Source organism: Sarcophilus harrisii, chromosome 3, assembly GCF_902635505.1.
Source record: "Sarcophilus harrisii chromosome 3, mSarHar1.11, whole genome shotgun sequence".
Taxonomy (NCBI): domain Eukaryota; kingdom Metazoa; phylum Chordata; class Mammalia; order Dasyuromorphia; family Dasyuridae; genus Sarcophilus; species Sarcophilus harrisii.
Genome location: NC_045428.1, coordinates 422353827 through 422374161, shown reverse-complemented (window position 1 = coordinate 422374161; position 20335 = coordinate 422353827). Strand labels below are relative to the sequence as shown.

At 32.2% G+C, this 20335-nt stretch overlaps 1 protein-coding gene across 2 annotated transcripts in view; it reads left to right on the top strand.

The window, feature by feature from the left end:
- Positions 1-20335, top strand: part of GALNT13 (polypeptide N-acetylgalactosaminyltransferase 13) — a 577778-nt gene that overhangs the window by 452133 nt on the left and 105310 nt on the right. For both annotated transcript variants that reach the window (XM_031960655.1, XM_031960656.1), the window contains one exon: positions 11306-11445. In XM_031960655.1, the coding sequence (XP_031816515.1) occupies positions 11306-11445 (140 nt within the window). The remainder of the gene's footprint in view (positions 1-11305; positions 11446-20335) is intronic.

The window sequence follows — 20335 nt, the reverse complement described above, 5'->3', positions numbered from 1 at the left end:
GAAAAATTGGAACAAAAGGTTTGGCAGTTGTCAATCATATAAAATTACCCACGCAAATAGCTTCTAAATAAAAAGCTATTAAAATAAATCAAATTAATTAATGTCCTACATTATTATTTTTCAAATATTAGTTTTATTTATTAATTCTAATTTTTTTCATTTTCTTCTATTTTTAATATCTTATATTTGTTTTGTAATTTCCCAGGATTTTTTAGATGTATGATTAAACTTTATTCTATATAATGTTTATCTTAATTGGAGAAATTGTTTGGAGTATAGATTTTCCTCCAAATATTTCTTTGCTTGCATGCCAAAAGATTGAATATGATGTCACACTGTTATCATTAAGCTTAATGACAATATGCTCATTGATTTATTCATTGAAACATCTATTTGTTAATATTACACTATTTAGTTTTAATTACTCTTTAATCTGAAGTCCAATGAAACTTCATGGTATTTTTTATTGCATTATGACCAGTAAAGATGCATTTAATATTACTGTTTTCTGCTTTTGTGAGTTTTTGTAATGCTTTCACATGTGGCAAAAACTTTTTGTTGTTGTAAAGGTGTATATAACTTTTTTCAGGTCTCTTTGAAATCATCCTGTTGGTCATTTCTTACAGAACAATAATATTCCATAACATTCATATACCATAATTTATTCTAGCCATTCTTCAGTTGATGGACATCCATTCAGTTTCCAGTTTCTTGCATCTACAAAAAGGACTGACACAAACATTTTTGCACATGCGGGTCCCTTTCCCTCCTTTAAGGTCTCCTTAAGATATAAGCCCAGCAATAACACTGCTGAGTCAAAGGGTATGAAGTTTGATAATTTTTTTAGCATAGTTCTAAATTGCTGTCCAGAATGGTTAGATCTGTTCACAGTTCCACCAACAATGTGTCATTATCCCAGTTTTCCCACATCTCATCAAACATTCATCATTATCTTTATCTGCCAGCTTAGCCAATCTGAAAGGAGTGTAGTGGTATTTCAGAGTTGTCTTTATTTGCATTTATCTGATCAATAGTGATTTCAAGCACCTTTTCATATGACTAGAAATAGTTTCAATTTATTCAGCTTAAAATTGTCTGTTCCTATCCTTTGACCATTTAGCTATTGGAGAATTGCTTGACTTATTATAAATTTGATTCAATTCTCTATATATTTTGGAAATGAGGCCTTTATCAGAACCTTTGAATGTAAAAATGTTTTCCCAGTTTATTGATTCCCTTCTAATCTTGTCTGCATTGATTATGTTTGTATAAAAACATTTTAACTTAATATAATCAAAATTATCTATTTTGTCAATGGTAATTATCTCTAGTTCTTTGGTCACACATTTCTTTCTTCTCCACAGGTCTGAGAAGTAAACTATTCCATATTCTTCTAATATGTTTATAATATCATTCTTTATATCTAGATCATGACCCTATTTTGATCTGCTCTTGGTATACGGTGTTAGGTGTGCATCAATGCCTAGTTTCTGTCATTCTAGTTTCCAATTTTCCCAGAAGTTTTTGTCAAATGATGAATTATTATCCCAAAAGTTGGGCTCTTTGGGTTTGTAAATACTAAATTGCTATAGTTATCGACTATTTTGTCCTGTTAACTTAACCTATTCCGCTGATCAAGCAGGCTATTTCTTAGTCAGTACCAAATGGTTTTGATGATGCCTACTTTATAATAAAGTTTTAGGTCTGGTACAGCTAGCCAACTTCATTTGATTTTTTTTTTTCATTAATTTCCTTAAAATTCTTGATATATTGTTCTTCCAGATGAATTTTGTTGTTATTTTTTTCTAGGTCAGTAAAATACTTCCTTGGGAGATTTATTGGTATAGATCTAAATAAATAGATTTGTTTGGGTAATATTGTAATCTTTATTATATTTGCTCAACCTATCCAAGAGCACTTGATATGTTTCCAGTTGTTTAGATCTGACTTTGTGTGGAAAGTGTTTTATAATTTTGCTCATGTAGTTCCTAACTTTCCCTTGGCAGATTAGATTTCTAATTATTTTATACTGTCGATAGTTTTTTAAATGGAATTTCTCTTTTTATCACTTGCTGCTGGATTTTGTTGGTAATATATAAAAATGCTGATGATTTATGTGTATTTATTCTGTATCCTGTAACCTTGCTAAAGTTGCAGATTATTTATAATAGCTTTGTTTTGTTTCTCTGGAGTTTTCTAAGTATACCATCATATCTTCTGCAAAGAGTGATGATTTGGTTTCCTCACTACTTTAATTACTTTATTCTCTTTTTCTTCTTTTATTGCCAAAGCCAACATTTCTAATACAATATTGGATATTAATGATGGTTTTGGGCAACTTTGTTTACCCCTGATCTTATTGTGAATGGTTCCAGTTTATCCCCATTACATATGATGCTTACTAATGGTGTTAAATAGATGCTATTTTCTAGTTTAAGGAAAAGTCCATTTAATCCTATACTCTCTTCTGTTTTTAATAGGAATACATGCTGGATTTTATCAACTGCTTTTTCTGCATCTATTGAAATAATCATATGTTTTTGTTAGTTTGGTTATTGATACAGTCAATTATGCTAATAGTTTTCCTAATATTGAACCAGCCCTGCATTCCTGGTATAAATCCTACTTGGTAAAAGTGAAATAATCTGGAGATGACTTTCTATAATCTATTTGCTAATATTTTATTTAAAATTTTTGCATCAATATTCATTAGGGAAATAGTTCTGTAATTTTCTTTCTCTGTCTTCATCCTATCTGGCTTAGGTATCAGCACTGTATCTGTGTCATAAAAGGAATTTGGCAGTAGTCCTTAGTTCCCTGCTTTTTCAAATCATTCATATAGTATTGGTGTTAATTTTTCTTTAAATGCTTGGTAGAATTCACATGTAAATCCATCTGGTTTGGGGATTTTTTCTTGAGAAGTTAATAGCTTGTTTTATTTCTTTTTCTAAAATGGGACTATTTATGTAATTTATTTGCTTTTCTGTTAGTGTGGGCAATCTATATTTTGGTAGGTCCATTTCACTTAGGTTATCAAATTTATTGGCACAAAGTTTAACAAAGTAAGTCTTAATTATTGCTCTAATTTCCTCTTCATTGGTGGAAAGTTCTCCCTTTTCATTTTTAATACTAACAATTTGATTTTCCTCTTTCCTTTTTCTGATTAAATTTAAGGTTTATCTATTTTGTTCATTTTTTTTTTATAAAAACCACACAGTTTAAATTATTAATTAAGTAGTTTTTTTAAACTTTCAATTTTATTAATCTCTCATTTTATTTTTACAATTTCAAGTTTGGTATTTGATTGGGGGGTTAATTTGCTCTTTTTCTAGCTTTTTTAAATGCATGGTCAATTCATTAATATTCTCTTTCTCTATTTTCTGCAAGTAAGCATCTAGAGATATAAAATTACCTCTTGTTATCACTTTGGCTGCATTCCACTAATTTTGGTATGTTTTCTCATTATTGTCATTCTCTTGGATGAAATTATTAATTGTATCTATGATTTGCTCTTTCACCCATTCCACTATTTAGCATGAGATTATTTAATTTCCAATTACTTTTTGCTCTATTTTACCCTGGTCTTTTATTGAATTTAATTTTATTGCATCTTGATCTGAAAAAAACCATTTACTCTTTCTGCCTTTTTGCATTGGATTTTAGGTCTTTATGCCTTAATATATAGTCAATTTTTGTATAAGTTCCATGAACTGCCAAGAAGAAAGTATTCTCCTTTCTGTCTCCATTCAATTTTCTCTAAAATCTATCATACCTAACTTTTCTAGTATTCTATTTATTTCTTTAACTTTTGTTCTTATTTATTTTGTGGTTAGATTTATCTAGTTGTGAGAGAGCAAGGTTGAGATCTCCCATTATTATAGTTTTGTTGTCTATTTATTCTTTCATCTCTCTTAACTTCTCTTTTAGGAATTCCCATGCTATATCATTTGGTTCATATATATTCAGTATTGATATTGCTTCATTATCTCTGGTACCCTTTGGCAAGATATAGTTTCCTTCCTTATCTCTTTTAATTAGATCATTTTTTTTTTGCTTTTGCTTGATCTGAGATGACGATGATTATCCCTACTTTTTTTTTTTCACTTCACTTCACTTCAACAGAATAGATGTTGTTCCAGCCTTTTACCTTAACTCTGAATGTATCACGCTGCTTTAAATGTGTTTCTTGTAAATAACATATTGTAGGATTATGTCTTTTAATCCAATCTGTTATCTGTTTAAGTTTTATGGCAGAGTTCACACCATTCACAATTACATCTAAAACTGATAATTCTGCATTTCCTGCCATTTTATTATCTCCAACTTATAATTTCCTCTTTCCTTTTCCCCTTTCCCTCCTCCCCAGTATTTTACTTATGAGCACCACTTGCCTCAAGCAGCCCTCCTCCTTTAGAATCCCTCCCCTTTACTTATACTTCTCCCCTACAATTTCTGTTTTCCCTTCTATTTAGCCTACCTTTCCATTTTCAACTTTCCCCTCCCACTTTTCAATAACATCAGAGAAGTTTCTGTGTAAACCAAATATTTCTAGTATTTTCTCTTTGAGCCAAATCTGATGAGAGTAAGATTCACACAATGTTCTTTCCTCTCTCTTCTTTCCTTCAATCATTACAGATTTTCTTTGCCTCTTTGTGAGATATAATTTTGCTCATTTTGCTCCCATTTTCCCCTTTTTTCTGTTACAGTTCTGTTATATTATGACAGTAAAATCAATTATACATGCACTCTCTATGTATGCCCATAACAGAGATATAATTCTAAAAGTCTCTTCATTTTATCTTCTCTTGAGTTATGTATTTGGAGGCCAATATTTTGTTCAGCTCTGGTCTTTTCATCATAAATACATGGACTTCACCTGTTTCATTGAATGTGCATCACTTTCCTGAGAAAATGCTCAGTTTTAGCAGGTTAGTTTGTTCTTGACTGCATTCCAAATTTCTTTGCCTTTTCAAGTATCAGATTCCAGGCTCTTCAATCTTGTAAGGTGGGGACTTCCAGCCAAGATGGTTGAGAGGAGGCACACAGCTGTGTAAGCTCCGCGATTTCTCTCAGAATTCATTTCATGACAAGCCTCTGAATTAATGCTTGACTAAAAATAAAAAATAACCACAAACAGTTACCAAGAGAAGACATCCTTGAAATTTGCCAGGAAAGGTCTGTTTTTGCTCGAGGGTGAGGACAGTTTTAGATCAGGCACAGACTGAGGACAGGCAGTGGCAGCAAGAGAGAGGGAGTCAGCTTACAGCTGAGTAGACCTCTAGAGGGAGGTGGGGTGTGATCTCAGCCATCTTGAGGATTGGATACTTTGCCCTGGCAGCAAGTCAGTAGCCCAGCAGAGAAACTAAAAACCCCAGGGGTGAAGAATACAAGCCCAAATAGCTGGAGTCTCTCAGGACCTGGCCACTGCTCCCTCACAGTGTCTCAGCATGCTCTCAGAGCCCAGGCGCAGCACAGCCATCACTGTCCTGCTAGTGCCTCGCTGCTGCCCCCCGCAGTCTGTAGAGGAAGCTCGGTAACACCACCCAGCCTCTCTCCCCAAAAAAGCAGATTCCATTTGGAGTTTTTTTCTTTTTTTCATTGCTAGTTTGTCTTTGATTCTTCTCTGACAAAATGAGCAAAAAATTGAAAAGGACCTTAACCATTGACAAGTTTTATATGGATAGAGAATAAACTCTAAACCCTGAAGAGACTTAAAACAGACTGTCTCCAGGTGAATCCCCAAAGGAGGAGATCATCTGTTCCTCAGCACAGATGAATCTCATAGAAGAAATTAAAAAGATTCTCACAAGAGAGCTGGGAAAAGGAGAGGGAGGTTTGGCAAGAGAGTCTGGAGAAGTCATCCCACTCATTTAAAGACAGAGTGGATAAAGAAATCAAATACTTGAAAAATAGGATTAGTGAACTGGAAACAGAAAATAGCTCTCTAAAAAATAAAATTGGTGAAATGGAAGAAAATTCCATAGAACAAAACAACTCAATTGGACAATTAGAAAAAGATTTATTGATGTCTCATTGCATCATTCATTTCAATTTGTTAATGTCTGATTTTTAGTGAATTATATTGTTCATTTACTTCTTTTTGTATTTGTTCAATTGCGTTTCTAAATGAGTTGTTTTGTTCTATGATTTTTTTCCATGTCACAAATTCTTTTTTTTTTTTAAGTTAGTTGCTTTTTCTATTTCACAAATTCTGTTTGCCTGGCAGTTATTTACCTTTTTCATTTCACAAATTCTGTTTTTCAGGGAGTTAGCTTTTTCCCCCCCATTTTGTCAAATCAATTTTTAAGGAGTTATATGCCTTTTGCATTTCACTATTTTGTAGTGAATTTTCTTCAGATAATTTCTGTGTTTTCTTTTCCAAACCCTCTTGTAAAATTCTAATTTCCTTTCCCCCTTTACTCTTTTTTGATTGTTTTGGTCATTTTTAATTTGTCATGATCCTATATTTGTTTAATTTTCTATTCAGCTCCAGTCAGGATTGCTTGGAAGTGCTCTATTTCATTAAAAGTTAATTTCCCCCATGGAGGAATTTTTTTCCTAGGTAATTTATTCTTAACTTTAAACTTATATTACATGTACATATATATTTGCCTTCCAGAATGTTCTGTTCCAGGCTCTTCATTTCTTTATATTTGTATCTGCTAAATCTTGCTTAATTCTGACTATAGTTCCTTTGTGCTTTATTTTTTTTTTTATTTTGCCTTCAGTTTGAGAATTTTGCATTTTGACTAAAATATTCCTAAGAATTTTCTTTTCAGTAGATGATGAGGATTTATTCTTTTTCTACTTGGCCTCTGATTCCAGATCTAGACAGGTTTCTTTTATGATTTCTTAAAATATGATTTTAGAATCCTTTTTTTTTTATTCATGATTTTCAGGGAATCCTGTGATTTTCAAATTATCTCTGCTTGATCTGTTTTACATATGCTGTATATTTTATTATATTTTCAGTCTTTCAACATTTTCAATATTTCTTCATTTCTTATGGAGTCATTGACTTTATTTGGTCAATTCTTATTTTCAGGCTTATTTCTTAAGATTTTGCACCCATTGTTCCAAATTCTTAATTTCTTTCCATATTTTCTTATATAACCTTTAAAATTTTTTTTTGTATACAACTTGATTTAGGATTTTAAAATCAATTTGGCACTCTCTTTTTACAAATTCTTACATAAGCTATATTTTTTTCCCGAGTTTTTGCTTATAAATGTTTCAGAAGCATTCTTTTCAGAGTTTATATTGATCTTCCTATTACCACAATAATTATTTTTGAAAGATTATTTTGTTTATTTATTTTCAGTTTTCCAGTGTATTTCTTGACTTTAACTTTCGCTTGGACTGAGGCTTGTTTCTATTATCTTAGATTCCTCTGCAATTTCCTTATTTTGTTGGGTGATGAAGTTCTCATATTCATGAATATCTCATGTTAGGAACCGGAAAGGAAAGTGGTATGATCTTGACCAATATACACCCATTTCCCTCCTTATCTGAGCTTTATAATTTTTAACCCAAGTTTGCATCTAAACAAAACCTATGTTGATTTATTTATAGTTAAATGTTTCATTTGACTGCTACTCTAGTCAAGTAATATTAGAAGACTGGGTCACTTGGAAGGTTCACTTGTACCAAACTATTGGCTCCCTTTTGGTCTGGGATTCTTGGCTTTAGTTATTTCATAATAGGTATCAACCTGAACAAGAGGATAAAATTGAGTCTCTGTTCTTCTTCTGGCGTGATAGTCACACAGATAGTGTTTCCTTCAAAACTTGCATTTTACTTAGAAAACTTAGAATCTTAGATAAGATTCCCTTATCATTTTTCTTTGGATCCATGATGAAAAACTGTGTAGTAAGTGACTGAATGGCAGATGCTAGCTGGACATTGCATTAGTCCAAGGACACCCTGGAATTTCTTCCTACCCTAGTACTTCCTGACTCTGGGCAAAGTCTAGTCTTGTTTCTGTGGGTTCTAAAATGTCCTGTGAAGTGCTTCTGGACAAGTTTGTCCTCAGTGACCACAAACTTCTCTAGTTGTCTCTCTTTAAACTTAATTGGGCAGTAAAATGCTTTTTATTTTATTTCCTGATTATTATTGAGTCTGATATATTATGAAGTTATACAGGCAATACCTGAGATTAACTTCCTCCTGCTACTCTATTATGCTATTGATGATATTTTAATATTGTAGAATAGTTAGCCAAGTCTGAAAAATTAAATTATTTAACACTCCTCTTTAATATGCCATGAAACTGAAAACTTTGACAGAGATAATATAACAATTCTGTCAGTTGAGTTTTTTAGATAATAATATTATTTTCTCAAAAATCAGAAACAATTCTGGACATATTCTTTAAAGAAATCAAAGACATAAAAGTTCCCTATAAGCCACACTATTAACAGCAGTGTTTTTTGTGATGAGAAAGAACTGGGAAACAAACTGGTGGTTCTGCACTGGGAAATGGTTGAACACAGTGACAAATGTAATGAAATTTTCTTGTAAGAAATAATTTATATGAGCAAGTCTGGAAAAACTTTTATGAATCAATAAGAGTAATCAGAACCAGAAAACAATGAACTGCAATGATTAAAATAAAAAGAATAAAATGATGTTGTTTATTTTTTGACTTCAATGATAAACATCTTCTCCAGAAAAAACATGAGAAAGAAAACCACTATTATGAGATATTCTTGCTTACTTTCTTTTTTTTTTCCTTTCTTTTTTTAGAAGAGAAAATGTGTGTGTATGTGTGTGTGTGTGTGTGTGTGTGTGTGCATGTTTGTGTTGAAGTATAAAATGAAATATCAAGGGAACTGATGGGAAACAAAAAAAAAATGACAGATAAAGCTTTTTAAAAAATAAATAGATGATACAGTCCCATCAGATGTTATTAGGTTTTTTATCAAAATATACAATTTTCTGAAATGGAATCCCTAGCACATCATCAATCACTAGGGCATAAGAAAGTAGTAAATGTGTTGGATTCAGAGTAATTGAGTTCAAATATAAATTCTGCTTTTAACTATCTGCATGGTATTGAAAAATAATTTAGTTTCTTTAGGCCTCAATTTCCTTATATGTAGAATGAGGGGGGGGTTAGATTAGATTATCTCTAAAGTACCATTTGACACTAAAAGTATGATCCTGAGGTATTTTTTTCCACAGCAACAATTCAATCCAATCTAACAAGCATCTATTAAGTATAATGCTAATATCATGACAGATACAAAATTTGATAGAAAAAGAAACATCAATTTTTCTTTATATAGTTTAGTTCAAAGGAGACTTTTATGTGTCTGCTCAAATATTTTGACTGAAATTTGTAGCTGCATCCTGCAAAAACTAAATTGACTAAATGACATGTGAATTTTCATTTTTTTTCCAAAAGTTATTTAAATGACCTAATTGTCCAAAATTTAATATCACCCAAAATGTTCAAAAAATATTTAAAATAACAATATGGAGATATTTTAAATATGTGTATGTCATGTGTATATACACATAAACCAATGTAAATATACATAAACATACACAATGTCTAACAACAAGGTTCCTTTGATATATCCAGGGAATAGTTTCTCTCATAATACCAAATATAAACATTTATCAAATAGCCTAAAATGAATTAAAAATGCGTAGAACTTTGTAATACTCCTATTCTTGCCTTGTGAAATTTTCAACTTGTAGCAGACACAACTAGAGTATAAGTATTTCAAATAGTTAACTAATTCATTCTGATTTCTACATCAGTTTTTGACTCTTATTCTTAAAGTATAGTAAACAAATGCTTTATACATCAACCAAGTCTCTTCTTTGACATAATAGCATCCTGTAACACATTTTAATTTAAGGCAATTACATGTTTTGTCCATGGAAAAGCAACACTTTTGTCTGAATTATCCAATTATTTCAGTAATTTGAGGCTGAACTCTCTAGACATCAGTTATACTGGAGTATAAAGCATACTCTCCATATGCTTATTTAGCAGATTTAAGTGTTTGTCACTTTGTTCTTTAAGCTGTGACTTTTTATGAAATTAAACAGGAACATTATTATTTATATCAATATTAATGAATTCTTTGTTCACATAAAATTTAATTTCTGAAAAAAGAATATATAGATACATAAATAGGAAAATATGTGTGTATATGTGCACAGGCTCATCTATGTTCACATTTTTTTTTTTTACTACAAGATCAAGTACTAAAAGATCCACTGACATATGTAGTTACTTTATGCCTTAGAACATACAATTGAGTCTGGAGACCAAATGAAATGTCATATATTTATTTATATTTAGATATATGGCACATTTTAAGTCTTAAAACAACATAAATATATGGGTGTATAGTGTTGCTCATTTGTATAGTAGTCAGTCATTTGGTCATATGTGATTCTTCATGTCCTTATGTGTGGTTTCCTTGTCAAAATACTGAAGTGGTTTATTAATCTATTTTACAGATGAGGAAATTGAGACAAACAAGACTGAATAATTTGCCCAGAACAAGACTTAGTAATTTTCCCCAGAGTCACATAGCCAGTGCATGGCTGAGTCTGGATTTGAATTCAAGACCCTCAAATGAGGTCACAAAAACTCAAACACAATGATAACGTCTGAAAAACAAAATATTTTTACTTAACAATTGTATTTGCTGTTGTTGTGTTTATTCATTGATGTAGCAAATTTTTTGGTGATTTAAACTCAGACTATGTATGTAAGTCAACATCAAATTAAAGTCTTAGAGAGTTGCCTAGAATACTGACAAGTTAAGTGATTTGCTCAGGTTCACATAGTCAGCTTGCCACAGAGACCTGACTCCAAGCCTGGCTCACTTTCATTTCTCCCACATATTGAATAATAAACAAATGATAAATTTATGATATTGTACAAAAATAAGAACAAATTTATATATTTTTGTTTTATAAAAATACTTCATGTAAAAAAGTCTTCATGGAAATTCAATTATCTTTGATTCTAAGCTACAGAATTAGCAAGAATTTTCACTTAAAATTATTATTCCCAAACAACAGGTTCTTAAAGCTATGTATAGAGAAAATGTAAATTCTAACTAAGGAAACTTTCCATTCAGTATTTTTTTTTTGGCTAAATTAGTTGACAAGAGAAGAGTCATCCTTTGTATCTGCATTTGCACATACATATACATACTGTTGAACAATAATTACAGAAATTTGAACAATGGTAATAAAGGTGATCAGTGGTAACTTTTTGTTATTTTGTTGCAAAGATAATAAAAACTAATTTTTGTGTTTCTCTGAAAAATTCCAGGTGTTGTCAAAGTGGATTATGGAGATGTATCAGTCAGAAAAGCACTGAGAGAAAATTTGAAGTGTAAACCCTTTTCTTGGTACCTAGAAAACATTTACCCTGATTCCCAGATACCAAGACGGTATTACTCACTTGGTGAGGTATGATTTATTTTGGTTCTTTTAAATATATTTTGTGAATAGTGTTATTTCTAAAGATGTTTTTTCACATATTAGCTAAATTATTTATGGAAATTCAAACTTGATGTATTTTAAATGAATTTTCAATTTCATTTTGAAGGATTTGTTCACAAAGCATGAAGATTTTCATAACTATAACAGTATACAGTAACAGAAATTGAATCTGAACTCACTATTTGACAAAAATTGCTGGAAAAAACTGGAAAATATATCAGAAACATCAAAGACCTACATGTCATACCTCATACTAAAATAAGGTCAAAATGGATATATGGTTTGGTCATAAAGGAGGGTACCACAAACAAATTACGAGAACAAAGGATAATTTACTATCATATCTTTGAAGGGAGGAATTTATGACCAAAGAAGAATTAGAGAACATGATGAAAGGCAAAATGAACAACTTTGATTACATTAAATTAAATAGGTTTTGCATAAATAAACTCAACAGAAACAAGATTAAAAGGATAGTACAAAGCTGGGAATAAAACATCTTTACAACCAGCATTTCTGATAAAGGTCTTGTTTCTAAAATATATAAAGAACTGTGTCAAATTTATAACTCCCCAATTGATAAATGGTCAAAGGATATGAACAGACAATTTTCAGATGATGAAATTAAAGGCATCTATAGTTACATGAAAAATACTCTAATCACTCTTGATTGGAGAAATGCAAATTAAAACAACTCTGAGGTACCACCTCATATCTCTCAAATTGGCTAAGATGACAGGAAAATATAACAATGAATGTTGGAGGGGATATGGGAAAACTGGGGCACTAATGCATTGTTAGTGGAGTTATGAACTGATTTAACCCTTCTGGAGAGCAATTTGGAACTATGTCCAAAGGGCTATAAAACTGTGCATACCCTTTGGCCCAGCAGTGCCATTACTGTGTCTCTCTCCCAAGGAAATCATAAATGATTCACATGTGCAAAAATGTTTGTAGAAGCTCTTTTTGTGATAGCAGAGAATTGGAAAAGGAGTGGATGCCCATTAATTGGGGAATGTCTAAAAAAGTTGTGGTACATGAAGGTAATGGGATATTATTATTCTTTAAAAATTATGAACAAGCTGATGATAGAAAGGCCTGGAAAGATTTACATGAACGAATGCTTAGTGAAACAAGCAGAATCAGGAATACATTGTACACAATAACAGCAAGAATGTGTGATGATCAATTATGAAAGACTTTGTTCTTCTCAGTAGTTCACTGATCCAAAGCAATCCCAATAGACTCTGCATAGAAAATGCCACCTGCATCCAAAAAAAGAACTAAGGAGACTGAATGCAAATCAACAATGCTATGTTCATTTCATTTTTTTGTTTTTTTTTAAATCTCTTCCATGGTTTTTCCCTTTTATTTTTATTTTTCTCCCTCACCATGATTCATAAAATAATGTGTACTAAAAGTAAATAAACACTACAACATTGGATCTGTAATATTCCTAAAAAAAGTTTTTTTTTATAATCTTTTTTTCAGATTTTTTCTTCAAGATATTGATAATCTTAAGAGAAATGTGGATAACACTATTACCTCATTTATATCATATAATAATCAGGCTTTAAGACCTTTTGCATGCTGCTCTCCTCAAGTATCAAATATCATTTACTTTGCATCATTTTCCTTATTATTCTCCTTTAGAGAGAGAAAGAAGAAGGAAAGGAGAAAAGAAAACAGAGATGGAGGGTAGAGAGAAGGAGCAATAGAAGAAATGATATAAAGCATTTATTAAGCATTTAATATGTTCCAGTCCCTGTGCTAAATGCCGGAGATACAAATAAAAGCAAGCAAATCAAACCTTGCCCTCAAAGAACAAAAAGCAAACAACTCAAACAACTTAAGGAAGAAGACAATACATAAAGGCAATAGAGAAGAATAATTTCTTAGTAGTAAGTTGTGGAGGTTGAATTCAGGCAAGACAAAGAGAAAACTGACCTATTAAAACCTAAAAATTCAGTTTCTACTTTTAATAATTTTAGAGTTTTATTCCTCAAAGATTATCTGAATATTTCAGTATGTAATATATAAAATTGTGCCATCATGATTTGAAAGTAAATATTAGAAAACATCTCCCTTCAATAATAGATTTTTAATTTATAGAACCATGTGTTTCTGCAGAGAGAAAAAGCTCCTTCATTCTTATCTTTCTTTCTCTTAAAATTCTCAGCCTAGTAGAGATAAGACTCTGTCCTTTGAAACATTCAGCAGAAATGATCTCACAAATTTTATCTTTTATGGCTGATTTGACCACTGCAAATAGGTCAGCTGAATTTACGAGGACACATAATAAAAAAAGCATTTCCTTCCAGCACTCCCTTACCCACTTCTTAGAAGGAAAGCCAATTGATATACATTATACTCATGCAGTCATACAAGCAATTTCCACATTAGCCATGTTGCAAAAGAAAACACAGACCCTCTGCAAAAAATGCCCTTGTAGAATAATAAAGAATTTTTTTAAGTATGTTTTAATCTGCATTCAGATTATACCAGTTCTTTCTGTGGAGATGCACAGCATTTATTAGCATAAAAATTTTGAAATTCTCTTGGATTATTGTATTGAGCAGAATAAATCATTCATCATTGATGATCCAATGTTCTGGTTTTGCTCATTTCACTTTGTATCAGATCATGTAAATCTTCCCAGGTTTTTTTTATTTCTGAAAAGTGCTTTAATCATCATTTCTTTTAACACAATAGTATTCTATCATAATCATCTAACACAACTTGATCAATCATTGCTCAGCTGATGGGCATCTTCTCAATTATTAATTCTTTGCCACCACAAAAAGAGCTGCTATAAAAATTACACACACACACACACACACACACACACACACCCTTTTTTCCCTTTGGGGTGTTATTGTACATTCTTCATCCTCAAAATTGATATCATCACATTGCAATGACATCATGAAGATATCATATCCACTTCCTCATGATATTGACACTCTTTCTTCCAGTTATCAGTGCTTGGTGGAAAAATAAAAGTCATGACAATTGATGATAGCTCAGAATGTAGTGGGCCTTTCTAAAGTAAGGATTTACTTTAGCTTTTCTACATTGAGGATTTCCAAGGTCTCAGTTTATCTGACACAATGCCTATCTAATGACTAAGAGTTAGGTAAGAATTGAGACAAAAATAGCCTAATTTACTGTCACAGAAGTTTCAATGTGGGAAAGGAAGACTTTCTGGCCACAACAGAAAACAATTGGATTTTAAGCCACCAAAACCTAAACAATGAACAAAAGAGGCTTGGTCTGGGAGATATCATTGATTAGTGAATTAAAGCCAGGTAAATTTGGGTCAATAGTTAAATAATTTCATTTGAAGCACCATTGCCTTTTTATTAAAGACAGTTTTTCAGAGTTATATTTCAGGAAATCATAAGGGACAACTTCACAGGAATAAAAGTAAGTTGTCCCAGTTGTTTGGAAAATAAAATAAATAAATAAAAATCTAGACCACAAGTCCCCAAATATCTTTCAATTTTTAAAATTTGACTGATATGACATTTAATAAATGAATCAGTTTAGGTACAAGTGTCACTTTTATTATGTTGGCTCAACCTACTGATGAGCAGTTAATAATTCTCCTGTTGTTTAGATCTGACTTTCTTTGAATGAAAGGTGTTTTGTAGTTGTGTTCATATAGTTCTTGAGTTTGCCTTGGCACATAGACTCCCCAGTATGTTATATTTTCTGCAATTATTTTAAAGAAAATCCTCTTTATGTTACTCTCTGTTTGCAATCTTCTTCAGAACAGTTTCTTGCCCCCTTCTTCCTTCCACTGTCCATGGACAGAGAACCCCTAAAGCTGCTACTTCTGACAGTGCAGGTGCCTTTAAACTCCTGCCTTCTAAGCTTCACCACTACTCTGGTAGGACAGATCTTTTCTGTTGACTTCCAAAGTTTTCTTGGACTAGAAAATCATTTCATCCAATCTTTTCTAGATTCTAACATTCCAGAACTCTATTTAAGGAATTATTTTTGAGTTGTTTAGAGAAAAATTTGAGAGAGCTTAGCTGAGTGCCTCTCTATTCTTCCATCTTGATTCTGCCTCTCTCATAAGTGCTCTCTCTCTCTCTCTCTCTCTCTCTCTCTCCATCTATCTGTCTCTGTGTATATGTGTCTCTCTCTGTCTCACTTTATCTCTCTCTCTGTGTTTCTGTGTCTCAGTCTTTGTGTGTCAGTCTCTGTATGACTGTCTCTCTGAATCTGTCTTTCTGTCTTATGTCTCTGTATTTCTATCTGTCTCAGATTCTCTGTCTCTCTTGGACTCGTCTCTGTTTCTGTTTCTCTGTCTCTATGATGTGATCTACAATGTGGGGTTTGGCACCAAAAGTTAGGGTTTGAACAATGTGAAGAATTCTAAATGGCAATTCTCTTTGGCAAAAGATAGATTTATTTAGGAAAGAGGTGACAGACAAAATGAAAGGATCCAATAGACACCGAGAATTATAAATATGAAACAGAGTGGGAGAGCATCTGACAAACAATTTCCTCAGTGGAACTCACAATTACAAAGTAGAAAAGAAGCATCCCATGAGGTTGGGGCATGCCCTTACCTGGCAAACTTAATCCTGAAAGGGATTGAGAAAGTTAGGGGAGATACTACATGGTATGGCAGAGTAGAGGTAAGCAGAAAGACATCAAGAGGCAGTATGCCATGGCAGACTGACCCAAAAGAGAGTAGCTACCATAGAATAGCCCATAAATAGATTTTATAGGGCAAATTTAACCTCAGTGACATAACTGGGATTCCTGACAGAGCATGGAAAGGTGAGATTACTTGAAAAGTCCACAAAAACTGGGTCTGAGGAGTTTAACATAATTTAGATTTCAGACTGGACCACCAACCCAAAGGGTAGGACCACAGAGCTTAACTGAGCTCTATCTGCTTCCTTGTCTCAGAGATTGATTCTTTGGTTCATCTTGGTCCAAGATTCATTCAGGATTTCTCTGTCTCTCAGACTCTCTGTTTCTTTCTTTGACTCTCTCTGTCTCTGCCTTTGTCTTTCTCTGTGTCTCTGAATCTTTGTTACTCTAATACTCTGTATGTCTTTGTCTCTATCTGTTTGTCTCAGTCTCAGAGAATAAATCAACAATTTCTGTTGTTTTCTCCTTCATTATAAGATGCATTACAGGCTTTGTAAAAAGCAAAATAATTAGGGAAAAGATTGTCCAAAGTTTCATTGCATTTTTTAAAAATTTTCCACTTAGTCCAATTTGTTCATAGTCTGTGTTGGGACTGCTATCCATTGGAAGCATAATTACATGTATGACAAAAAAGATTTGCTATATAATAAATACAACAAAGGATCTAGGTTATGGGCTTGCAATAATTATTTATTGAATGATTAACTGACTCTCAGGTTATGTCACAACCTACTGATTGCCAGGAGAAGAAACATGAGTCTTCTTCAGGCTAATAGAGTTTGTTTGTTTGTTTGTTTGTTTGTTTTCCCATTAGAGTTACAGACTCTTCATAGCCTCTTTCACAATCATTAGCTTTCATTCATATAACTTAACAAGATAAGTGAGACTGATAGAAGGGAAAGCATATAGAGGGAGGTGGTTAGAAGTAAAACGCTGGTGAGGAGAGAAAGGGTAAAAGAGAAAAGTATAAAGGGAAGGGACTGAGATGGAGGGAAATTCACAGTAATTGTAACTGTGAATATCAATTGAATTGAATGAACTCACCCATAAAATGAAAAAGGATAGTAGAGGGTATTAATAACCAGCATTCTACAGTATCTTGCACTTGAACCATAGAGACATAAATAAAGTAGACGTAAAGGGCTGGGTAGAATCAATTTTACTTCAACTGAAGTTAGAGAAAAAAAAGCAGGAGTAGCAATCCTGATCTTAGACAAAACAAAAGCAAAAAATAGATCTAATTAAAAAAGATTAGCAGAGAAACAGCATCTTGCTAAAGGGTATCATACACAATAAAGTACTATTAATACTAAACATATATGCACCAAGTGTTGTAACATGAATTATTAGAGGAGAAGTTAAGTAAGTTAAAGGAAGAAATAGACAGCAAATCTATATTAGTGGAGGAAGTCAACCTCTCCCTCTCAGAAACAGATAAATCTAGAAAAAAAAAACACCTAACAAAACAAAACAAAACAAACAAACAAACAAAAAAACAAGAAAAAATATACCTTTTCCTCAGCAGCACATGATAATTACACAAATGTTTATCAAATAATAACACATAAAAGCTCACAATCAAAGATAGAAAGGTAGAAGTTATAAATGCATCCTTCTCAAATCATAATGTAATAAAATTAATAAATAAAAGACCATGAAAAGATAGTACAAAAACTAATTAGAAACTTAACTCTAATCCTAAAGAATGAATGGGTCAAACAAAAATCATAGAATCAACGGTTTTATCCAAGAGAATACAATAATGAGAAAACATAGCAAAAATTACAGGATGTGGCTAAAGAAATCTTTGGGAAATTTTTATATTTCTAAATGTTTACATGAATAAAAATGGAGAAATAAGAGATCAGTGAACTAGGCATGCAACAAAAAAGGTACAGAAAGCACACATTAAAATTCCTAATTAAACACAAAATTAGAAATTTGGAAAATCAAAGGATAGATTATAAAATTGAAAGGAAGAAAACTATGAATTAATAAAGAAAACAAGAAAATAAATAAAACTTTAATTGATTTGATTTGACAAAATAAAAATGACAAATTACTAGTATTAAAAATGAAAATGGTGAATTTGCCACCAATGAAGAAAATAATTAGGAGTTATTTTGCCCAAATGTATGCCAATTAATTTGACAATCTAAGTGAAATGGATGAGTGTTTTCAAAATTATAAACTGCCCAAATTAATAGATGGTGAAATAAAATACTTACATAATCCCAATTTAGAAGAAAAGTAATTGAACAAGCCATTAATAAACTCTCTAAGAAAAACTCTCAAAAACTTGATGGATTTACAAGTCAATTCTATAAAGAAAATAAAAAACAATTAATTGTAATAATATTAAAAAAAAAAAAACTGTTTGTGAACTTTTGGCCAAGATGGCGGAGAGGATACACACATCTATTTAAGCTCCGTCTTTTCTCTCACAATAATTTATTTCATGACAAACCTCAGAATTAGTGCTTGACTGAAAAAAACAGAAATAATTACCAAGAGAAGATATCCTCGAAATTTGCCAGAAAAGGTCTGTTTTTGCTTGTGGGTAGGGATATTTAGATCAGCTACTGAGTGAAGGAAGGTAGTAGCAGCACAGCAGACAGAGGAAGACAGGCAGCTCACACATGAGCAGACCTGAGGGCAGTGGGGTGTGATTTCAGCCTTTTCTGCAGGAAGAGCTTTACCACAGTGTTGGCTACTTTGTCCTGGAAGCAAGCCAGTAGATAAACATAGAAGCTAAAAACACAGGGGGTAAGGACTATAATCTCAAAAAGCTAGGGTCTCTCAGAACCTGGGCACACCCACCTGGAGTTACTCAGCACACTCTTAGAATCTCAGAGCACAGATGCAGTGCAGCCATTGCTGACCCACTAGTGCCTCAGCTGCCCCTGCAGTCTAGAGAAAACTTGGTAATATTGTCCAGCAGCTGCTGCCCCCCCCCAAAAAAAAAGCAGACTACATTTGTTTTCTTGTTGTTGTTGTTGTTTGTTTGTTTGTTTTCTTTGATTCTTCTTTGACAAAATTAGCAAAAAATTAAAACAGACTCTAACTAACATATAGAAACTATATGTATAGAGAGCAGACTTTAAACCCTGAGGAGACTAACAACAGATTCTCTCAAGATGAATCACCAAAGGTGGTTATGATCTGGTCTTCAATACACAAGACTCTCATAGAAGAAATTAAAAAGACTCTCACAAGAGAGCTAGAAGAAAAATGGGAAAAGGAAAAGGAAGCTTGGCAAGAGAGTCTGGATAAGTCATCCACTCATTTAAAGATGGAGTGGATAAAGAAATTAAATCCTTGAAAAACAGAATTAGTGAATTGGAAAAAGAAAAATAGCTCTCTAAAAATTAAAATTACCAAAATGGAAAAAAATTATAGAACAAAACAACTCATTAAAAACTCAATTGAACAATTACAAAAAGATATAGAAAAGTTAGTGAAGAAAATAATTCATTAAAAATCAGAATTGAACAAATGAAAATGAATGACTCGAGAAGACACCAAGAATCAGTCAAACAAAACCAAAAAAAATGAAACAATGGAAAAAATGTCAAATACCTTCTTGGGAAAACAAAAGAACTGGAAAATAGATCTAGGAGAGATAATCTGAGAATTATTTGACTTCCTGAAAAATATGATGAATAAAAGAGCTCAGACACAATTTTCCAGGAAATCATCAAGGAGAACTGCCCAAATGTTATAGAAACAGAGGGTGAAATAGACATTGAAAGAATTCATTGTTCACCTATGGAAAGGGACCCTAAAATCAAAATACCACGAAATATAGTGGCCAAATTCCAGAACTATCAGATGAAGGAAAAAATACTGCAATCTGCTAGCAAAAATCAATTCAAATATAGAGGAGCCACAATAAGGAGTACTCAGAATCTAGCAGTATCCACATTAAAGGATTGAAGGGCCTGTAATCTAATATTCTGAAAGTCTAAGGAACTTGGTATACAACCAAAAATAACTTACCCAGACAAAATGAGGATTTTTTCCCAGGGAAGAGGATGGATATTCAATGAAATAAGAGAATTCTATCTATTTCTGATGAAAAAACCAGAACTAAACAAAAAGTTTGATCTACAAATATAGAACTCAAGTGAAACCTTAAAAGGTAAAAGGAAATCTTGGGAACTATACATCTGCTATAAAGACATAT